Source organism: Ahaetulla prasina, chromosome 14, assembly GCF_028640845.1.
Source record: "Ahaetulla prasina isolate Xishuangbanna chromosome 14, ASM2864084v1, whole genome shotgun sequence".
Lineage (NCBI taxonomy): Eukaryota > Metazoa > Chordata > Lepidosauria > Squamata > Colubridae > Ahaetulla > Ahaetulla prasina.
Genome location: NC_080552.1, coordinates 17,202,922 through 17,222,264, shown reverse-complemented (window position 1 = coordinate 17,222,264; position 19,343 = coordinate 17,202,922). Strand labels below are relative to the sequence as shown.

The 19,343-nt window shown below is 45.9% G+C and overlaps 2 protein-coding genes across 2 annotated transcripts in view; one reads left to right on the top strand and one right to left on the bottom strand.

The window, feature by feature from the left end:
* Window positions 1-65: 65 nt before the first annotated feature.
* On the bottom strand, window positions 66-6,442 carry LDAF1 (lipid droplet assembly factor 1). The gene is made up of 4 exons (XM_058157157.1): window positions 6,319-6,442; window positions 4,293-4,461; window positions 2,686-2,824; window positions 66-857 (listed from the first exon to the last, which is right to left on the bottom strand). The coding sequence occupies exons 1-4, from the start codon at window positions 6,388-6,390 to the stop codon at window positions 764-766; spliced, it is 474 nt and encodes a 157-aa protein (XP_058013140.1). The 5' UTR covers window positions 6,391-6,442; the 3' UTR covers window positions 66-763.
* Window positions 6,443-9,401: 2,959 nt separating this feature from the next.
* DNAH3 (dynein axonemal heavy chain 3) overlaps window positions 9,402-19,343 on the top strand; it is a 103,452-nt gene continuing 93,510 nt past the window's right edge. The window contains exons 1-4 of the mRNA XM_058157163.1: window positions 9,402-9,536; window positions 13,108-13,235; window positions 13,795-13,896; window positions 17,562-17,787. Of these exons, the coding sequence (XP_058013146.1) occupies window positions 13,203-13,235; window positions 13,795-13,896; window positions 17,562-17,787 (361 nt within the window). The 5' untranslated portion in view covers window positions 9,402-9,536; window positions 13,108-13,202. The remainder of the gene's footprint in view (window positions 9,537-13,107; window positions 13,236-13,794; window positions 13,897-17,561; window positions 17,788-19,343) is intronic.

Below are 19,343 nucleotides of genomic sequence, written 5' to 3'. Positions count from 1 at the left end.
GTGAAGTGTCAGGGCTTCACACATAAACACCGTTGGTGCAAAGTGAGAAATGGGACAGAGCCAGCTTGGATGAAAAGTAACAGTTTAGTGGCAAATGTATATCTGATGACAGCTTTAGCAACAGAGCAGAAGAAAACACTTAAAAAGATTTAACAAATGAAAATATTCAAACTAGAGCTAGAGTGACTGATGTATTCAGCATAAGAGAAGCCACTGTGCTTAACAACCAGCTTTCTGCAAAGCTGCTAAATGCAACAACAACAAAAAAATGGTAAAACACAATCCCCCAATACCCTAGACACAAAGAACCAAAAATATTTGACCTAACCCGAACCGAACTGCGATCGTGAAGAGATGCACTGGCTTTAATTTGGGATCGCTGCCACTGCCCGTATTTCTGTTCCGTTTGCCGTCACCAGCAATGTAGTCGGGCTTAAAAGAGATTCCTCTGTCCCGTTTCCCACGTTAAAATCAACACTGTCATTGGGTTCCTGGACTCCAGGAGTACCCGTGCACAAAAGTCCTGCCTAAAAGCTGCCGAGAAGGTTTCCAAAATAATTGGGAGCGAGGGCTCGGCTATTTTCGCGGCAGCCTCTGGAGAAATCCCGACTCCAATTCCCGTAATAAGGAGCTGAACCCTGATCCTCTCGGTGGGTAAACAATTCTACACAATACAGTAACAAGGATGTTTTTCCCAGCTACATTTTTTTTTTAAAAAAAAAGTGCCACTATCGGAGACATTTCGAGCCCCTATCCAATTTATTCACTCCTTGTTAGTCATTTCTGGTTCTTCGTCAAAAAGGTTCTTGGAGACAAAACCGCTGTTTCTGTTGGCAATCTCTCTCTTCGATGGGCCCCTGAGAGACAAGAGACACACAAAAGGGGATCAAGATTGCAGCTTTCATGCGTGACATCTCATTAGCAAGCAGGACAGCTATTCAAAATTTCAGAATATTCATGAGTACGCGACCTTGTTTCAAGAGCTGTTTCAGAACCGAAGGCCCTTTCCTTCCGCCCTGAATTTTTTTAAAAAAAATGCTGGCACGTCTTTCTCTAGATGGGTTTGGAGGTTGTGTTATTTGGTTTAGCGTCAATTGGCAATTTGTTGTTTTAAGCCCGATTGTCGGTTCCAGCAGAAACTCTTAACTTTGCGGGGTAGCAGCTTGTTGTGCCAATGCACGGCACATTCAACGAAGAGGAATGAACTTGTTAAAATCCAGTGAAATATAAAGGAATCACAGAGATTGGGGTTTGGTCCACAAGTTAAGTATAATTTTTAAGGTTGTTGGGGAAGTGTGGGATGTGAACGGCCGCAAATGAGAGCCGATATTGGTTTATGGGGAGAATGGAGCCCATGCTGCAATTACATCTTAAGTGGAAATAGCCTAAAGAAAAAATAAAATAGGCTATAGCAGAGGCATAAAAAAAAAATACAGGTTGTGACTCAAAATCTTGCAGAAGTGGGCCATTGCTTCCACTGACAGCCCAGGGACTGGATACAGCCTGGAGGGGAATAAATGAATCACAAAGCCCACTTGATTTTTCCTTGAATTTACGCTGCCAAGCCCAGTGACTGGGGCAAGAAATGGTGCCAAGCTGGCTTGTGCAACCGTGGTTCGTCAAATGAGTCACATCTGGTTGGAAGTGCAAGAGAGATTTATTATAAAACCTGGTCTGTCAAGCAGAACATTAACATGCTTTAGAGCAGGGGTATCAAACTCGATTTCATTGAAGGCCACATCAGGGTTGTGTTTGACCTTGGGGGGGGCAGCTCAACGTCACTTGTGTCGGGGGGGGGGCACCTGTGGTGGCCAAGTGCTAAGGCAGGATTTCCCTCAAACCATCCCTCCCTTTCATTCTAATCTCCTTCCTTCCTTCCTTCCTCTCTTCCCATCTTTCTTTCTTTTTCTTGTTCTTTCCTCTTTCCCTTTCTCCTCTCCTGTTCCTTCTTGCATGCTCAAATGCAAAAGGGGAAACATTTCTCCTTTTGTTTCATTTTTAATTTGTTTTGCTAGCCCTCTGCCAGTGAAAACGGAGCTCTGTTTTCGTTGACAGAGGCACTGCAGGCTGGTTCTTTTCTGTTTCCAGAGTGGCCGCGTGGGCCAGATCTAAGCACCCCGTGGGCCGGATTCGGCCCACGGGCCTTGAGTTTGACACCCCCCCCTGCCTTAGAGGGAAGCTAGTTTCTGAGGCTTTTGAACCAACTTAGCTTTAGGCATAAGCGAGGCCACTTGTTACAGCTTGTTCACAACCTACGGTTAAAGCAAACCATAGCACAATGCAGGAGCTCCGCCGATCTGTTGGAACCAAATTTCTTACAGAACATTTGCATGATTCCTGAAGGGTAGTCAAGGCAGCAAATGTGGACTGTCTGTCAGGCGTGAAGAATCAGGACCAGTTCCAGTACAGAGGATTTATTGTTCAAGCCTAGGACAAGAATCCAGTCCAGTAACTGTCCGCATTAAATTGGTACTAGATAAGAGTTAACAGAATTCGGGGGGGGGGGGGGACGGGGACGGATGGCTGGGCTTGGAGCAGTGGTGGACACATAAGGCTTCTAGGCTATGTCCTCTCTTGACTCCACCTCCAAGCTCTGCCTGCTCTTCTCCGACATAATCCTATGGTTTGTGGCTGCTCTGGAACAATATATGAAATATAATTTATTATCAAACCTGGGGTACTTACTCTTGAACGGGCCAGTAGCTGAGCACGGCTGTAAGAGACAGGTAACAAACGCTCAGCATTCCGGAAAACAGCAGCGACAGCATGCCCAATCCACCGAGAATGCAAAGCAAGGTGACGCCACCTAAAGATATTACGAAACCTAACAAGAAGGAGATGCAGTTAGCCTTATGGCTTCCCTAGGGAATCTCTTTATTGCATCATTGTCAACAGATGGCAGCAGCTAGCAAATTTATGGCTGGTCTAGCACAGCTCAGCAGACTTAAGCCTGGTTAGTTTTTGTCTGGGAGGCCCCTAAGATATCTTAGGGTAGTAGACTAGACTAGGAGAGTGAATAAAATCCTGTAAGGAGGCAATGAAGAATTATTTCTGCACTGTTGCCAAGGAAACAGGGCTCCTGCCATGAAACTTCAAGCAAGTTTAACTTTATTTAATTAGCACAAGGACCTCACAAGGCTGTGTGCTCTCTCCACTTCTCTTCTCTCTATATACCAATGACTGCGTCTGAAATGATCCATCTGTTAAATTACTGAAGTTTACAGATGACACAACAGTGATCGGTCTCATTCGAGACAATGATGAATCCGCATACAGACGGGAGGTTGAATTAACCTCGTGGTGCGACCAGAACAATCTGGAACTGAACACACTTAAAACCGTAGAAATGGTGGTAGACTTTACTCCCATACTACCACCGCTTACAATATTAGACAACACAGTATCAACAGTAGAAACCTTCAAGTTTCTAGGTTCTACCATATCTCACGACCTAAAATGGACAGCTAACATAAAAAACGTCATCAAAAAAGCACAACAAAGAATGTTCTTTCTGCCCCAACTCAGAAAGCTCAAACTGCCCAAGGAGCTGCTGATCCAGTTCTACAGAGGAATTATTGAGTCTGTCATCTGCACCTCTATAACTGTCTGGTTTGGTTCCGCAACCCAACAAGACAGACCCAGACTTCAGAGGATCATTAGAACTGCAGGAAAAACAATGGCTACCAACCTGCCTTCCATTGAGGACCTGTATGCTGCACAAGTCAAAAAGGGGGCTGTGAAAATATCTACAGACCCCTCACATCCGGGACATAAACTGTTTCAACTCCTACCCTCAGAACGACACTATAGAGCACTGAACACCAGAACAACTAGACACAAGGACAGGTTTTTCCCGAACGCCATCACTCTGCTAAACAAATAATTCCCTCAATATTGTCAAAACTATTCACTAAGTCTGCACTACTATTAGTCTTCTTATCGTTCCTATCACCATCTCCTCCCACTTACGACTGTATGACTGTAACCATGTTGCTGGTATCCTTAAGATTTATATTGTTCCCTATGATTATTATTAAGTGATGTACTTTATGATTCTTGATGAACGTATCTTTTCTTTTATGTACTCCGAGAGCGTATGCACCAAGACAAATTCCTTGTGTGTTCAATCACACTTGGCCAATAAAGAATTCTATTCTATTCTATTTATTGTCATTGGGCAGCCTTGAATGACGATCACGTTGAAAGCTCTAAATTCCTTTCAGAGGCTGCAGCTGTCTCCAGAGAGGCACTGCAGCGTCATCCCAACCTCATTTCCCCAAAGGCGTGAATACCTTCCATGACGATCACTCCGATGCACGCCAGGACAGTTGTAGCGACAACAAAAACCAGGAAAAACGCAATGGGGATGGCCGAGGCGGCAATAAATACCATCAGGGAGAGGGCGACGAAAGGGTGATCATCTAAGTACTGGCCAACTCTGGAGTTCATAAAAGCAACCACCTGGGTTATAAATGGAACAAAGAGAAATGTTTTTAAAGATCCGGGGAATTTATTCTGGGAAGTGAAACTATTTCAAGAGGAAATCATTGAATGAAGGTGAGCCTAACACAGTTATTCCTCGACCTATGACTACAATTGACCCCCAAAATTTATGTTGCTAAGGAAGACAGTTATTGAGTGAGTTTTGCTCCATTTTATGACCTTTCTCGCCGCAGTTGTTAAGTGAATCACTGCGGTTGTTAAGTGAAACATCTGGTCATTAAGCAAATCCGGCAGCCCCTATTGATTCTGCTTGTCATAAGCCAGCTGGGAAGGTTGCAAATGGTGATCACATGACCATACATTCATGCCAGTGGCCAAGTGGCCAAATTTTCATCACATGACCACGGGGATGCTGCCACGTATATAAGTTAAAATTCATTTCAAATTGTACAAAGATTCAACTGCCTTAGCAAAAAAAAAAAAAAAGGCTTTAGAGTTCTTGGTGTTCTTTGACCTTGAAAAAGTTTTCTTACTCAACTAGTTAGAATCATCAGATCTTGTTTTGAGGGCTTGTTATAAATAGCGATATAAACCAATATAAGGCTGCATTGTTAGCCAGAGGCTGTTTGCACAATACACGAAGGCCTGCTTGTCTTAACCATGATTTATTGAAGTGTTTTGGTTAAGACGAAGCAGTGATTCATAAAGGCTGAATGACAAACCAGACTGCTTGTGTTTCACACATGTACAAAGGCAAATAAACAAAACACAGCGAAAGATGGTGAGAGCTGAGATTTTACACGAAGGTTGTCCACTGAGACAGGTCAAAAAAAATCAATATGGCAGCCACAACCACATAAGGATGCCCTGCCCTTCTTCTCTGTCACACACACACACACACACAAAAAGGTGGAGCCTTTGATGATGTGGTTGTAGTTATATCCAAACATTTTTGGCCATTTCCCTCAATATCCTTGTAGAGCTGTGTTCACACAACCTAGTGCCGTGATGGTGAACTTATGGCACGTGGGCCACAGGTAGCACGCAGAGGTCTCTCTGCAGGCATGCAACTTGTCGCCTAGCGCAGCTCCACTGTGCATGCGTCTGCACTTCCCGCCGACCAGCTGGTCTTCAGGTCTCTGCCGCACATGTGCAGGGGGCGGGGCACATGTGGGAAATGTACGCATATGCGCGGGGCGGGGCCCATGCAGGAGATGTGTGCGCATGCATGGGGATGGGGTGCATGTGGAGGATCACACGTGTGTGCGCGGGGCTGGGGGGAGTACAGGGGTGTCACACGCACATGTGTGGGGGCAGGGACCATGGGAGGGGTCACGCACACACGCACAGTGGGTGGGTGCATGCAGGGGGGTCATGTTTGCATGCGGGGGAGTTGGGTTGCGGGGTAGCGCACACATTGCATTACGGGCGTGCATGTGCATTTTTGGCACGCGACGACAAAAAGGTTAGCCATCACTGGCCTAGTGCATTATTTAAACACGATCTGTTGCATTAACCCAACTGGCTGATCCTTGCACTATCATAACCGAACTGCGCTGGTTGGTTTCCCTCGAAACAGCTTGGCAAATTTTAGCCTCGTTATTACGTAAAGATGGCTTTGAGACAAGAAACAAGGCGTGTAAGAGAGGATAATTCTCCTTCCCGTCCAATTTTTATTTACACCTGCTCTTAGCTCAGGTTGCCTCTCCCTAAACCAGGGGCCTGCAAACTTGGCTCTTTTAAGACTTGTGGACTTCAACTCCCAGAGTTCCTGGGAGTTGAAGTCCACAAGTCTTAAAAGAGCCAAGTTTGCAGACCCCTGCCCTAAACAGAAGGAAGGGGTCACCTAAAGCTATAAAGTCCTCCGTAACTCACATGTGAGTTGCTATGTACCGTATCCATCATTGACAGCCACCGTTTCTGGAGTTCCTTCACCTCTTTGGACATGGTGACGTTTTTGAGCTTAAAAACCAATCAGGGCCTTTTCAAATCCTAAATCCTGGAAAGAGAATGAAAAAAGGAATATTTTGACTGCTGCGTTTATTCAGGTTCCCAAATGTAAAGCAGACCCGCACAGTAGTTTGTAGAGAGGGAAAATCCACTACAGGTAGTCCTTGGCTTACAACCATTCGTTTAGTGACCGTCCAAAGTTACGACGGCACTGAAAAAAGTGATCTATGACCTTTTTTCACACTTATGACTGTTGCAGCATTCCCCAGGATCAGGTGATCAAAATCCAGATGCTTGGCTACTGGCTCATATTTATGACGGTTGCAGTGCCATGTGGGGGTCATGTGATCCCCTTTTGTGACCTTCTGACAAGCAAAGTCGGTGGAGAAGCCAGATTCACTTAACAACCGTGTCACTAATTTAACAATTGCAGTGATTCACTTAACAACTGTGGCAAGACAGGTCGTAAAAGGAGGCAAAGCTCACTTAACTGTCTCGCTTAGTAACAGAAATTTTGGGCTGGACTGTTGGTTGTAAGTCAAGGACTGCCTGTATTCAAACATTCTTAGATGATAACCTTTTAAGATCCCCACTTTTGCTAGGAAATGTGTATTTTTAGCAACAGATAACTTCATTCATTTTCCTGTCCTCTTATGACAGCAGTCAGATTCCACATAGTTGCAATTCCTAGTAGAACCTTCGCAATTGTATTAGCAAACTCAAGCGAACACTTTACTACAGTTTTACAATGTTTCCAGTCAGTATAATCTTCTAAAAGAGGAAGGAAAAAAGAAACAAGCAGGTGGAGGGTAAAACAAACAAAAGTATTTTTTTTAAAAAGACACATCTTTTCCACATGAGATGATGAAGGAATTGCTCGGAGGTCTTTGCTATCCAGAAACAAATATCCAAAACAGTCCAATCCCGCCACTGAGTAGCAGATGCCCTGTTGAATGTCTGCCTGTCTGTCTTCTATAACTCCCCAGTTGGAAGATTGCATGCCAAAGTAGCTGGTTGGTCTTCAAAATCGGACAAAAGCAAGGTGCCAAAAGAGCAAAGGCTCTGTCCTGTGGAACCTCTGCCTGACCGTCCAGCCTCAGCAGGACTGGAAGGGGGAGAATTGTGAGAAAAAGCGGTCCGGTTGAACCTCTGCCTGACCATCTAAGCTCAGCAAGACCTGAGGAGTAGCAGGGGGAAAAATATTCCCCAGTGAACCTCTACCTGATCTTTCAGCCTCAGCAGGACCTGAATGGCAGTGTGAGGGAAACCACTGTCCCGTTGAACTTCTGCCTGACCCTCCACCCTAAACAAGAGCACCAGGGGAAAAATTTTGTCCTGTTGGATCTCTGCCTAATCCTCCAGCCTGGGCAGAACCTGAGAAGCAACAGGGGGAAAAATACTTTCCTGGTGAACTTCTGCCTAGTCCTTCAGCCTGAGCAGCACCTGAATCGCATTGTGAGGGAAAGCCCTGCTCTGTTGAATATCTGCCTGACCCTCCAGCCTCAGCAGGGGCAATGGGGGGGGCGGGGCGGGGAAGGAGGGAATATGTCCTGTTGGATCTCTGCCTGACCCTCCGGCCTCAGCAGCACCTGAGTGGCAGTGTCAGGAAAAGCCCTGCCCTGTTGAACCTCTGCCTGACTCTCAACAGGGGCAACAGTAGTGGGGGAGATGAGGCAGGACTCTGTCCTGTTGAACCTCCGCCTGACCCTCCGGCCTCAGCAGCACCTGAGGAGCAACAGGGGGAAAAAATTCTGCCTGACTCTCAACAGGGGCAAGAGTGGGGGGGGGAATACGGGAGGACACTCTCCTGTTGGACCTCCGCCTGACCCTCCGGCCTCAGCAGTATCTGTGGAGCAACAGGGGGAAAAAATTCTGCCCTGTTGAACCTCTGCCTGACTCTCAACAGGGGAAAGAGGGGGGGGGAATACGGGAGGACACTCTCCTGTTGGACCTCCGCCTGACTCTCAACAGGGGCAAAAGTAGGGTGTGTGTGGATGAGGAAAAACTCTGCCCTGTTGAACCTCTGCCTGACCCACAACAGGGGCAAGAGGGGGGGGGAATACGGGAGGACTCTGTCCTGTTGGACCTCCGTCTGACCCACAACAGGGGCAAATATAAGGTGTCTGTGGATGAGGAAAGACTCTGTCCTATCAGACTTCTGCCTGGCCCTCCAGCCTCAGCAGCACCTGAGGAGTAACAGGGGAAAAAAACTCTGCCCTGTTGAACCTCTGCCTGACTCTCAACAGGGGAAAGAGGGGGGGGGATAAGGGAGGACTCTGTCCTGTTGGACCTCCGCCTGACCCTCAACAGGGGCAAAAATAGTGTGTGTGTGGATGAGGAAAAGCCCTGCCCTGTTGGACCTCTGCCTGACCCACAACAGGGGAAAGAGGGGGGGGAATACGGGAGGATTCTGCCCTGTTGGACCTCCGCCTGACCCTCAACAGGGGCAAATATAAGGTGTCTGTGGATGAGGAAAGACTCTGTCCTGTCGGACTTCTGCCTGACCCTCCACCCTCAGCAGCACCTGAGGAGCCACGGCGAGGCCGGCTGCCCTGTTGAACGTCGGCCCGCCCGCCCGTCCTCCAAAGCCCGAGCCGGGTCCGGGGTGGTGGTGGAGAAAAGCCGCTCCCCTGACGGACCTCCGCCTGCTCGGCCTGAGGAACGGCCGATCGATACCGCCTTCTTCCTTCTCCCCGGAGGGAAAGGCGACGAAGCGGGCCGGGCCTGCCTCGCTTCCCTTCGGCCTTACGTACCTCGGCCGGGCCTCTCCAAAGAGGCCGAGAACAGCAGCGCCTTCGCCTCGCCCGGCCGCCCGTCAGTCAGTCGGTTGTTGCCTTTCCGAATTCGCTCTCGCGGCCTTCATGCTGACGGGACCGGCCTCTCCGGAAAAGGAGCCCGGCTCCTCCCTTGCGGGGCGAAGCAATGAAAGCCGCCACACACGGAGAGAGAGGACGGCGGCGGTTCACGGACTCCGATGGCGGCTGGGCCCGCCGCCCGCCAGATGTTCAGGCCGGAGGGGGCATTTCTTGTGTCCGTCTCCCCTCCCGCCGCCCCTTATCGAGGCCTTCCCGAAGACCCGGGATTAGGCAAAAAGGGGGAGGAGGCTTTCAAGAAGAGATTGGGCTGCCGTTTGTCAGAAAATGGTGTGTGGGGGTCTCGTCTGCCGCCTGGGCGGGGTGGTGGGGTTGGACTAGATGACCTACAGGGTCCCTCCCGACTCTCTTAATCTGTAACCCTTGTCATCCTGGGAGGGAAGCTGTTCCGAGCCGAGTATCTATCTATCTATCTATCTATCTATCTATCTATCTATCTATCTATCTATCTATCTATCTATCTATCTATCTATCTTATATATAGTCATTATATTATAGTCATTATATTATATATAATATATTATATATTATATAGTCATTATATAATATAATGACTGGGTCTCCCAATCAGCCAGATGTGGAGACTGGATTTGGTGTTTTTGTCCCTCTATGAGGCCTTCCCAAGGACCCGGGATTAGGCAGATGGGGAAGTTTAATAATATTAAAAGATGGGATGGAAGCTGTTCTGATTTGAGCTACTTCTTGCAAATGACTGATGGTTCTTCTTCTTCTTCTTCTTCTTCTTCTTCTTCTTCTTCTTCTTCTTCTTCTTCTTCTTCTTCTTCTTCTTCTTCTTCTTCTTCTCCTCCTCCCCCTCCCCCTCCCCCTCCTCTTCTCTTTTTATTCTCCTCTTCTTCTCTTCTCTTCTCTTCTTCTCTTCTTTGCTTCTTCTTCTCCTCCTCCTCCTTCTCCTCCTCCTCCTCCCTCTCTTTTTCCTTTTCCTCCTCCTCCTTTTCTTTTTCTTCTTTTCTTCTCCTCCTCCTCCTTTTCTTCTTCTCCCTCTCCTCCTCCTCCTTCTCCCTCTCCTTCTCCTTCTTCTTACAGTCAGCCGGACGTCAAGACTGGATTTGGCATTTTTGTTCACCTATCAGGCCAAGATATCCTAGGATGGAAGAGGAACTGTGGCATTTCAGATGTTGCTCACTTACAATTTCCAGAATTCCTTTGAAGCATGACAAGAAGTAAAGGGTTTCCCCTCCCAAAATGTCACTGGGTGGATTACATTTTAAAAAGCAAGAAGTAATAAAAAAGCAAAACAAAACAAAACCCCAGAGCTCATGTACATCCAGAAGAGAAAATCATCTGTTAAAATAAAATAACAACAACAGGAACCTAACATCCAACCGCCCAGGAGGTCCTGGGAAAAAGAGGTCAATTTCGGAGGACTTCGGGATTGTCCTAGAGGTGGGAGCCCTATGGATTTAACACAGGCTCCAAAAAGCCAAGATGGCTTTGACACAGGCTGCCATCTTAACTTTTCGGACCTGCTGCCTCTGGATACCTGGGGGAGTTGCTGGAGAAGAAACACCTCCCAGGAGGCCCTAAGATAACGCTGTCAGGGTTCCAAGTAACACCCCCAATGAAAGAAAACTCCGAGGCTTGAGTTTCCTCAAAGTTACACTTTGGATTTAGGGATGTCATATTGGCACATCTGGAAAAACCCGAATCTGAAAGTTTCCAGGTTTTCTCCACCCAAAGGAAAGTCCAAGTCCCTGCCCAGCGCCCACAAGTCCATCACGTGGCCCAATCAATGCACCGTCCCAACTGGAGATGCCTCCCAGTTCCAGCCTTCCAGGTGCAGGGCAAGATGGCCTTGACTTTCTGAGAAAGGAATGTTATTATGACCGCATATCACCCATGCTCCATACAATCCCCTCTCCCAGTTTCCCACAGTAGTAAATGCGGCAGGTCTGAAGGCGTAGTGTAAAAGATGGCTTCCAGGCATTGTTTAATCAGAGGGCTTGCGGGGGGGCGGGGTCTGTCTTCCCAGGATGGCTGGGATCAAACTTAAGTACAGGTAGTCCTCGACTTACAACCACAAGCATCTCAATTTTGATCGCGGGGCTGCTGCAACGGTCGTAAGTGTGAAAAACGGTCACGAGTCACTTTTTTCAGTTGGGCTGCAATTTCAGACGGTCACTAAATGAACCGTTGTAAGTCAAGGACTACATGTACTACACTTAAATGTTGTACCTTGATGAAGGTATCTTTTCTTTTATGCACACTGAGAGCATATGCACCAAGACAAATTCCTTGTGTGTCCAATCACACTTGGCCAATAAAAAATTCTATTCTATTCTATTCTATTCTTCTATATTTATTCGGTCAAACATGATTAAACACACAAGGAATTTGTTCCTGGGACAGAAGCACCCGTGTACTTGCAAAATAATAGAATATAATAGTAATAAACAATACTAAAGGTACAGTCAATAAAAGAGGGGAGTAAAAAAACAACAACAGAAGTTACAATGGCAAATATTGGTTTCCTGTAAGCACTTGTACTAAAATAAATGAAAATTATCTAAGGGCTATGTACTTTTTCTCCCTCGAAGATCTTTGCCACCCCTGGTTCTGCCTTAAGCACCCGGTCCATCTTACCACATCAAAACAGCGTTTGCTTGTTCAACAAACCGCCTTTTGCAGGAGGAGCCACTGATGAAGATTCAGGCTGGCAGGAATGGCAGGGCAGGGCAGCCAACTGGGCGGAGTGGGAGGGGGGGGAGCTGTGGGAAGAGCGGAATCAGGTTGCTTAGTGACAGCAATGCGGTCCCCTCGGTTACCCCGAGCGAGCGAGAAGGGGGAGAGAATGTCAGGGAGCAGGAGTTCTTTCTGTGTTCTGCCTCCCCAGCAAGCAGGGAGGAAACAGGTGACTGGGACGGAGCTTCAGACGGCCCTCGCCCCTTCCTAGCCCTGAGTGAGGTTGAGAAGAGGCAAAAGAAACTTGGCTTGGTTTGCCCTGAAAGTGCCTGACTTTGATTTCCATCTTTCTTTCTTTCTTTCTTTCTTTCTTTCTTTCTTTCTTTCTTTCTTTCTTTCTTTCTTTCTTTCTTTCTTTCTTTTTCTTTCTCTTTTCCTTTTTCTTTCTCTTTTCTTTCTTTCTCTTTTTCTCACTCTCTTTTCTTTCTCCCTCTCTCTCCTCTCCTCCTCTCCTCCTCCCTCCCTCTCTCTCTCTCTCTCTCTCTTCCTCTCTACTCCCCTTCCCTCCCTCCCTCCCTCTGTCTCTGTCTCTTCCTCTCCTCTACTCCCCTCCCTCCCTCTGTCTCTCTCTCTCTTTTCCTCTCCTCTACTCCCCTTCCTCCCTCCCTGTGTCTCTCTCTCTCTTCCTTTGCTCCCTCCCTCCCTCTGTCTCTGTCTCCGTCTCTCTTCCTCTCCTCTCCTCCATCCCTCCCTTCCTCCTTCCCTCCCTCCCTCTGTGTCTCTCTCTTCCTCTCCTCTCCTCCCCTTACCTTCCTCCCTCACTCTCTCTCTCTTCCTTTCATCTCATCTCCTCCCCTCCCTTCCTCCTTCTCTCCCTCCATCTCTCTCTCTCTCTTTTTCCTCCCCTCCCTCCCTCCTTCCCTCCCTCCCTCCCTCCCTCTGTGTCTCTTTCTCTTCCTCTCCTGTGCCTCTTCTTTGGAAAGAGTGTGGGTGACTTCCTAGTTCCTAAAGTTGAGATAACTGTCTTTCTACCTAGCCTAAGTTTGAAGGGATGTTTGAAAACATCCCTTCAAACTTAGGCTAGGTAGAAAGACAGTTATCTTTCTTTCTATACATTCAGTGCCCTAATGAAGGAATATTAGAAAAATGGATTGTAGCATAACGGGTTTGTTTTGACTATCAATTGGTTTGATTCTTCCAGATGTTTAAAGCTAGGATAAGGATTTATTTTTGGAAAGATCATTGATCTAATTGATATTTTGGAAGAAGAGAAGGACATCCTAAGAAAGATTCATCATGAATCCAAAGGAGCTTACCAAAATTTTGAGGGTAGGTGTGAATAATTCTTACAAAAACATTGTCTGGATTTGCTTACTGTGCCCAGAAAACACAATCCTGTTTTTATGATTTAGTCTTCCTGTCTTGTATGATGACAGCAATCGTGGCTTTTAACCCTTAATATGTAATACAGAAGGGACATGGTGGCTCAGCAGCTAAGACGCTGAGCTTGTTGATCAAAAGGTCGGCAGTTCAGTGGTTCAAATTCCTAGAGCCACGTAATGGGGGGAGCTCCCGTTACTTGTCCCAGCTTCTGCCAACCTAGCAGTTCAAAAGCACGTAAAAAATGCAAGTAGAAAAATAGGGACCACATTTGGTGGGAAGGGAACAGCGTTCCGTGCGCCTTTGATGTTGAGTCGGCCACATGACCACGGAGACGTCTTCAGACAGCACCCCCTAGAGTCGGGAACAACTAGCACATATGTGCGAGGAGAATCTTTACCTTTACCTTATGTAATACAGATTTAGGTAAAGCTAGCATAGAACTGCAGTGTCATTATCTAGATATATTCTGCATGTTCTTGAAGCTTTTTTCCAAATATTTTTTTAGACACAGACTGATTCTATCTATAATATGAGTCATGCAAAGCAGATACCTGAGCTGCCGCCTTTGCCGCCAGTAGCGGTCTCTGATCCCTCTCAACTGTATCAGGTAAGTTCTTGCACTCTTATTAGAAAATAGTTATTATAGGAAACCACCAGCTCGAGAACAATACAGATAGTCCTTGTTTAGTGACACAACTGGGACCAGCAACTGAAGCAGTTGCTAAGTGGGAAATCAGCAGTTTAGCAACTGCAACTTTCCTTTTCCCCACTCAGCCCAGCAGCACTGGGTTTAACTGGGTGAAAACCAACAAGATTAACCAGTTTCAAATCTTTCCCTTCTGTTTATCTCCCCTGTGCCATGTACACCTGGGAGCTGGGATAGTTATCCAGAAGGGAATTAATGTGTATAATTTACATTCATTGAAGAGAAAGGGATTACAAGAGAATAAGCAGGCTTATAATGGGAAATACGGATTGAAAGGAAGCTGTGAGTGTGCTAAATAAAAAGCCTGATGTATTCCCGTTGTGTGCCTGCTTATTCTCTTGTAATCCTTTCCTCTCCAATCTTTCCGCTAGCAGGGAAGGAGAAAAAGAACGTCAGGCACTGGAGAGATTGCCTACAGAATTGCCTAGCTTTTTCTTGTTTTCCTCAATCTCTCTTCTGCCTGACCATTTTTTCTTCTTCCCCACCCTTGCAGAGTAGAAAGATTGGAGAAGAAGGGATTACAAGAGAGTGGCAAGCACACAAGAGGTGGCACTGGCAGCCCTGAGCATGCCAGGCAAATAGTGCAGTGTATTTCTCCATTGTGTGCCTCCTTACTTTCTTGCAAGCCTTTTTCTCCAATCTCTCCATTCTGCAAGAGGAGAAAAAAGGAACAGGTCAGACACAGCGCAACAGGCCCTGACTGTATGGTCACTGCTAAGTTGCAAACGAAGTCACTGGTTGTAAAGTTACTTTTTCAGCACCGTTGTAACTTTGAACGGTTGCTGGAAAAGGCAGTTCGTAAGTGGGGTCTATCTGTAGTTCAGTTTTCCTCTGCTTTCAAGACCTGTGGAGGTTATAAATGGGAGGATTTATTTTAAAGTTATTTTTTTCATCACTGTCGTGACTGCAAATGGTTGGTAAACCAGGCAATCGCTAAAAGACCAATAGAATCTAGAAAGAGTGCAGAGAACAGTAACCAAGATGATTAGGGGACTAGAGGCTAAAACATACAATGAACAGTTGCAGGAACTGAGCATGGTGAGTCTAGTGAAGAGAAGGACCAGGGGAGACAGGATAGCAGTCTTCCAATACTTGAGGGGCTGCCACAGAGAAGAGGAGGGTCAAGCTATTTTCCAAACCACCCAAAGGCAAGGCAAGGAAAGGAATAATGGATGGAAACTGAGATTCAACCTGGAAATAAGGAGAAATTTTCTGATACTGAGAGCAATTAACCAATGGAAGTTGGCTCTGGAAGTTGTGGGAGCTTCATCACTGGAGGCTTTCAAGAAGAGACTGGCCTGCCATCTGTCAGAAATGGTGTAAGGTCTCCTGTTTGGGTGGGGGGTTGGACTAGATGACCTACAAGGCCCCTTTGTTGTTAGTTGCGAAGTCGTGTCCAACTCATCGCGACCCCATGGACCACGTTCCTCCAGGCCTTCCTGTCCTCTACCATCCTCTGGAGTCCATTTAAGCTCACGCCGACTGCTTCAGTGACTCCATTCAGCCACCACATTCTCTGCCGTCCCCTTCTTCTTTTGCCCTCCATCATTCCCAGCATTAGGCTCTTCTCCAGTGAGTCCTTCCTTCTTATTTGGTGACCAGAGTACTTCAGTTTCATCTTCAGGATCTGGCCTTATGAAGAGCAGTCAGGGTCCCTTACTACTCTGTTAATCTATTAAACTGTACTCATTGGGAGCAAACAATAATTTGGGGGGAAAAAAATTCCAGAAAATTAATTAGTTTAGTTTAGAGCCTCCTCCATCCTGGGCAAGTGGCTGATGCTAGAAATATGGACTAACGTTTTGGTCAGGGGATTTGCAGGGAACGAGAGCAAAACTGGCTGGCATCCTGAACCACCCATTATGCAATCCAGCATCCTGAACCATCTATTATGCCATCTACCCTGCAACATTGAGTTGCATTTCTCACTTCTGCTCTTTTTTGCCCGTCGTAAGTCGAAGACAACCTGTCCAATTTCGCAATGGGTTCGGAGGGGCTTAGCAAGAATCAGACACCCACCCCCTCCCTTGGATTTATGTTTGTACAGGGCCTCTGTTTATTTATTTTGTCAAGCATTTATAAGATTACAGATAAAAGTATAATATGATTGTGAGTACATGAAATGTATAAACATGATTATGAATACGTGAGATAGTTACGGGGAAAAAAGGGGGATATTAGGACAGGGATGGAAGGCACGCTGGTGCGCTGATGCATGGCCCTTACAGACCTTTTAGGAACAGGATGAGATCTACAGTAGACAGTCTAAGGTTAGAGTTATGCAGTTTGGGGAAGAAACCACAGAGTCAGGTAGTGCATTCCAGGCATTGACCACTCTGTTGCTGAAGTCGTATATACTGCAATCGAGTTTGGAGCAATTTACCTTAGGTTTGTATCTATTGTGTGCTCTTGTGTTGTTGTGATTGAAGCTGAAGTAGTCATTGACAGGTAGGACATTGTAGCAGATGATTTTATGTACTACACTTAGGTCAGACCGAAGGCAGCATAGTTCTGAGTTGTCTAAACCCAAAATTTCAAGTCTGGTGGCGTAAGGTATTCTGCTGCAAACAGAGGAGTGGAAGACTCTTCTCGTGAAATATCTCTGGACTCTCTCAATTGTATTAATGTCCAATATGCAGTGCAGTTCCAGACAGATGAGCTGTATTCGAGAATTGGTCTAGCAAAGGTTTTGTATGCTTTAGTTAGTAGTCTAATATTACCAGAGAAGAAGCTACACAAGATTAGGTTAACTCTTAATGCCTTTTTGGCAATGTAGTTACAGTGGGCTCTGGCACTTAGATCATTTGAGATGAGTACTCCAAGGTCCTTGACAGAGTGAGGGTCATCTACGAGGTCGTGTCCATCCAGCTTGTATTTTATGTTCTGATTTTTTTTTGCCAATATGTAAGACAGAGCATTTGTTGGTTGAGATTTGAAGTTGCCACTTGTTCGACCATTCTGATGCAACAAGCCAACATGCCCTCCTCTAAGTTATGTACAATCATGTGGGTGGCTTCACTTGAAGGATGTGATTGCAGCATTACAAGGAATTTGCCGGTCATTGGTCAGGCATGGAACCTGTTTCTCCACTTCCATCTGGGATATTTTGCCATGTCTATGCCAGGAAATAACTTGTCTGCCTCATAAAACAGAAAGCAATTCTCTCGGCAGGTGTGGGTTTCCCAGATCAGCACGACTTCGTTAAGAGGAAAAGAATCAGGTTGTAAGAATTCTCCCGATCAAATTATTTTCTCAGCTACAACAGATATATAGGCAGTCCTCGCAGTTACAACCACAGCTGGGATGGCTAAGCCAGGCAGTTATTAAGTGAGTTGGGCATCCGAATGGAAGAAATGTCTTGGGTGAGAAGAGGAAAAAACCCCCAAGAAAGTCCAGTTGCCTTTTGAAGAAAAAAAAAAAAAGCACCTTTGGGATGCCTTGTTTAGCAATGGGAATTTGGGGCTCGGTTCTGGTCGTAAGTCGAGGATTACCTGTATGTCCTTTGTCCCAATCAGCTTCTATGATGGAATGACTCGCTTCTTTCCTTCTCCTCGTTCTGGCTTTAGATGATCCAGGAGAGCAGTCACTACCCCACGCTAATGCAGCGAGCGTCTTGGATGCAGGCGGTGCCCCTGAAAGAACAGTGTCATTTCCGCACGCCAAGCAACTCCATTGCCAACAACTACACCTTGACCGCGCAGGACCTGAAGATGAAGGATCTGCAGAAGCTGGCTTCACCTGTCCGAATCAGAAAGGCTTCCGGCTCCACCAAACAGAAAGCCGAATGTTCCCGTATCCTCCGAGGTTCAACGGCATAGAGATCCATATCTGTGGAGGTTCTCCGTCATCGATTCCAGGTCATTGATTGTGCCAAAGGTGCTTTTTCAACAGGCAACTGGACTTCCTTTATTTTTGTTTCTAAGATGTTTTTGCTTCTCATCCAAGAAGCTTCTTCAGTTCAGAACTGAAGAAGCTTCTTGGATGAAAAGCAAAACATCTTCAAGCAAAAACTAAGAAAGTCCAGGTTACCTTTTTGAAAAAGCACCTTTGAGACAACCATGACCTGGATGACGGAGAACCTCTATAAAACATTTGGACTTTCCTGGCTTTTCTTTGAAACATTCGAAGAAACGTTTCTCTTCTTGGATGAAAACTGAACTGAAGAAGCTTCTTAGATGAGAAGCAAAATGTTTTTGAAGAAAAACCAAGAAAATCCAGTCGCCTTTTCAAAAAGCAGCTTTGAGAGAGCGTAAAGATCAGCAAGTTCTCTTGGGAAACTAGCTTCTATCCGCTAATTAACCATGGTAATTTTTCAGATTAGCCTCTTATGGATTATTTTCCAGCCTTATCGGGTACAGGCAGTCCCTTGACTTAGCAACCATTCGTTAAATGACTTTTCAAAGTTACAATGTAATAGAATTTTTTATTGGCCAAGTGTGATTGGACACACAGGGAATTTATCTTGGTGCAGATGCTCTCAATGTACATAAAGGAAACGATACCTTCATCAAGAATCATAAGGTACAACACTTAATGATAGTCATAGGGTACAAATAAGCAATCAGGAAACAATATCAATATAAATTGTAAGGATACAAGCAAAAAAGTTACAGTCATAAGTGGAAGGAGATGGGTGATGGGAACGATGAGAAGATTAATAGTAGTGCAGATTTAGTAAATAGTTTGACGGTGTTGAGGGAATTATTTGTTTAGTAGAATGATGGCGTTTGGGAACAAAACTGTTCTTGTGTCTAGTTGTTCTGGTGTGCAGTGCTCTATAGCGTCGTTTTGAGGGTAGGAGTTGAAACAGTTTATGTCCAGGATGCGAGGGGTCTGTAAATATTTTCACAGCCTTCTTTTTGATTCATGCAGTATACAGGTCCTCAATGGAAGGCAGGTTGGTAGCCATTGTTTTTTCTGCAGTTCTAATGATCCTCTGAAGTCTGTGTCTTTCTTGTTGGGTTGCAGAACCAAACCAGACAGGTGCAGATGACAGACTCAAAATTCCTCTATAGAACTTGATCAGCAGTTCCTTGGGCAGTTTGAGCTTTCTGAGTTGGCGTCATAAATCGAGGACTACTTCTGTTTGCTCCAAGTCTGGAGCCGCAGCTCAGAAAATCTTATGCTTTTTAATAAAGGATGTAGCCCCAAATCATGTTGCCAGACTCCGAGTCCCGATCAATGGCTAAAAGATTTTAAATGCAGCGAGAAAAGTTATGCTAATTTCACTGCAAATATTTCTCAAAACACAACTTTGAGAAATGCCAGAACTGGTGGATTAAGTTAAGTAGATGCACCTTTGAGCCTGGAGTTACAGGGATTACTTCCTTTGATTTTTTCCCCATAAA